General features: G+C 39.1%; 1 protein-coding gene across 1 annotated transcript; it reads right to left on the reverse strand.

Moving 5' to 3' along the window:
• Positions 1–234: 234 nt before the first annotated feature.
• On the reverse strand, positions 235–1,966 carry LOC142605485 (UDP-glycosyltransferase 92A1-like). Its single transcript, XM_075776880.1, has one exon. The coding sequence runs from the start codon at positions 1,964–1,966 to the stop codon at positions 482–484; it is 1,485 nt and encodes a 494-aa protein (XP_075632995.1). The 3' UTR covers positions 235–481.
• Between the last annotated feature and the right edge of the window lie 295 nt (positions 1,967–2,261).

The following is a 2,261-nucleotide window of genomic DNA, read 5'->3' on the forward strand; positions in this document are numbered from 1 at the left end:
AGGCTGAAACAATAATTAAAAAAATTATTTTCGATTCTCATTCCAAGCCATGCAAACCCTTAAAAAAAAAAAAACAAAAAAGTCATGCGGGCCTATTGATAATTGATATTCCATCACTAGGATAGACCAAGAATTATTTATTTATTTATTTTTGACGTTAGGGAGATCAAGATTTGAGATGGACATTTGGGCCTGAGGAAGTTTAAGCAGAGGTAGGTCCTACATAAGAGGGTTTCAAGTGAGTTACATCTAGAGCCCATAAAACAACGAATTCTTTGAGACCAGCATATTTGGGCCATAGCAACCCTTCCAGCAATATTGAATTTTATCCTCCTAATAAACTCTAAAGATTTTTGGGTTTTATTACTGTGGCTAAAATAGAGATAAAAGTCACTAAATCTAGACAAAGATTAAAATAACATGGAAAAAAAGTTTCAATGTTCACCCAAAATCCATTCTTCCGAAATCCTTTCTCCATGAATCAGGTCACAATATTCTGTTCCTTCTTAGTCTTCTTACTCATTGACAATGCAGCACTGAAAAAGTCATCCAAGGCTTTCACAGAAGACCCTTTGAAACCTTCCTCATCTTTCATGGCATTCTTAATCATCTCCATCACTTCACAAGCCTTCCTTCTCATTTCATTGCCTTTCTTTGTCTCATTCATCACCAACTCAATTTTCTCGACTATATCTTCAGGTCTAATCTCACAGCTCTTCCCTCTAGCTAACTCCACACAAACTCCCAACTCTTCCTCCAGCAACTTCACATTGAAAAATTGCTCTGCTGCCATAGGCCACCCAATAATAGGCACACCATGACTAAGCGATTCAAGCACTGAATTCCACCCACAATGACTCAAAAATGTAGAAACAGACTTGTGAGACAAAATGTCCACCTGGGGTGCCCAATTATGCACCAGTAACCCTCTTTTTGATCCCTTTATTCTCTCTTCAAATCCTTTTGGCAACCATTCGTTTGATTTGAATTCTGAGTTTAAGTCAAACCCAATTGGTGGCCTAACTACCCAAATAAAATTCTTGCCACTAGCCTCCAAGCCCATGGCCAATTGCATCATCTGTGAGGCAGAGATGGTGTTCATTGAGCCAAAAGACACATAAAGAACAGAATTCAAAGTCTTTGTGTTAAGCCATTCAAGACAAAGCTCAGAACTAATACCACCTTCTTTGCCAGCACGAGCTTGCCTTTTTGTGGATAAAAGAACCGGCCCAATTGGCCGAACAGGCAGAGCAAGTTTGCGCCTAAAGTACAACAATCCAATATGGTCAAACTCTTCCACAGTGTTAAACAAAATCCCATCAGATTTCACCCACTCTGGAAGATTCTTCTTTTGGTGAAAGATAGACCAAGGATCAGTACCATCAGCCTCTTTTATAGTTAATGCTAACTGTGAAACATGAATGCTTGAAGCTTCAGCAAAATCAGGCAAAGAAAACTCATCAGAATCCACATACCTGTGAGGCAGGTGTATCCAGAGAGAATAGTAACAAGCCAAGCCGAACCCACTATTTCCACTAAAGATTGCATGAAACACATTGAGCTCTTTAGCAATACTTGCAGTCCATCCAAAGAAAATGTCAGCAATGATACAAAGTGGAGGGTTGCGTTGTTGTTCGGTGAGGTTTTCAATGAGCTTCTTGAATGATGGCTTCAGAGAAATGCCGGCTTCCACGAGTTGGATGACTTGGTGGTAAGGAAGAGTGTCTGTGTTCTCAGCGTTGGGAGGGAGGCCATAGTCTGAGCTTGAGAAAGGGATTTCAACGAGGTTAATGGAGGAGTTTGGAGGGAGAGAGGGCCTTAGCTTCTTGATGTTTAAGGGGGTATTGACCAAAGTTACAGTGTAGTTTTTGCTTTGTTCTATGTGGAGGGCTAAGGCTAAGAAAGGTATAATATGGCCTTGTGCCATGAATGGGAATAGCACTACGTTTTCCTCTCTCTCTGCCATTGCTCTAACAGTGTATTTGGTTCGGAGTTGTGTGCTTTTGAACCAAATTATGGGGGTTGTTGAAGAGGTCCTAAAGGTTTCTTGACATCAAAAGTGAAAAGAAAATAGTTTGTCTGATTTAGTGATTTGTGGGACTAGGTTGAAATTGAATCGTATGTTGTTAGACACTTTTTATGGAAAAATTATTATTTACGAGGATGGCTGACATAGTCATCTTTGATTAATGAAATGATGTTATGTATACAAATAAATGTAGGAGCATTTTAATCTATACAAAGAATAAAAAATAAAAATT

This window comes from Castanea sativa, chromosome 8 (assembly GCF_040712315.1).
Source record: "Castanea sativa cultivar Marrone di Chiusa Pesio chromosome 8, ASM4071231v1".
NCBI classification, from domain to species: domain Eukaryota; kingdom Viridiplantae; phylum Streptophyta; class Magnoliopsida; order Fagales; family Fagaceae; genus Castanea; species Castanea sativa.

Excerpts from the sequence above, each read along its gene's own strand:
- LOC142605485 (XM_075776880.1), bottom strand. The coding sequence starts at position 1,966 with ATGGCAGAGAGAGAGGAAAACGTAGTGCTATTCCCATTCATGGCACAA.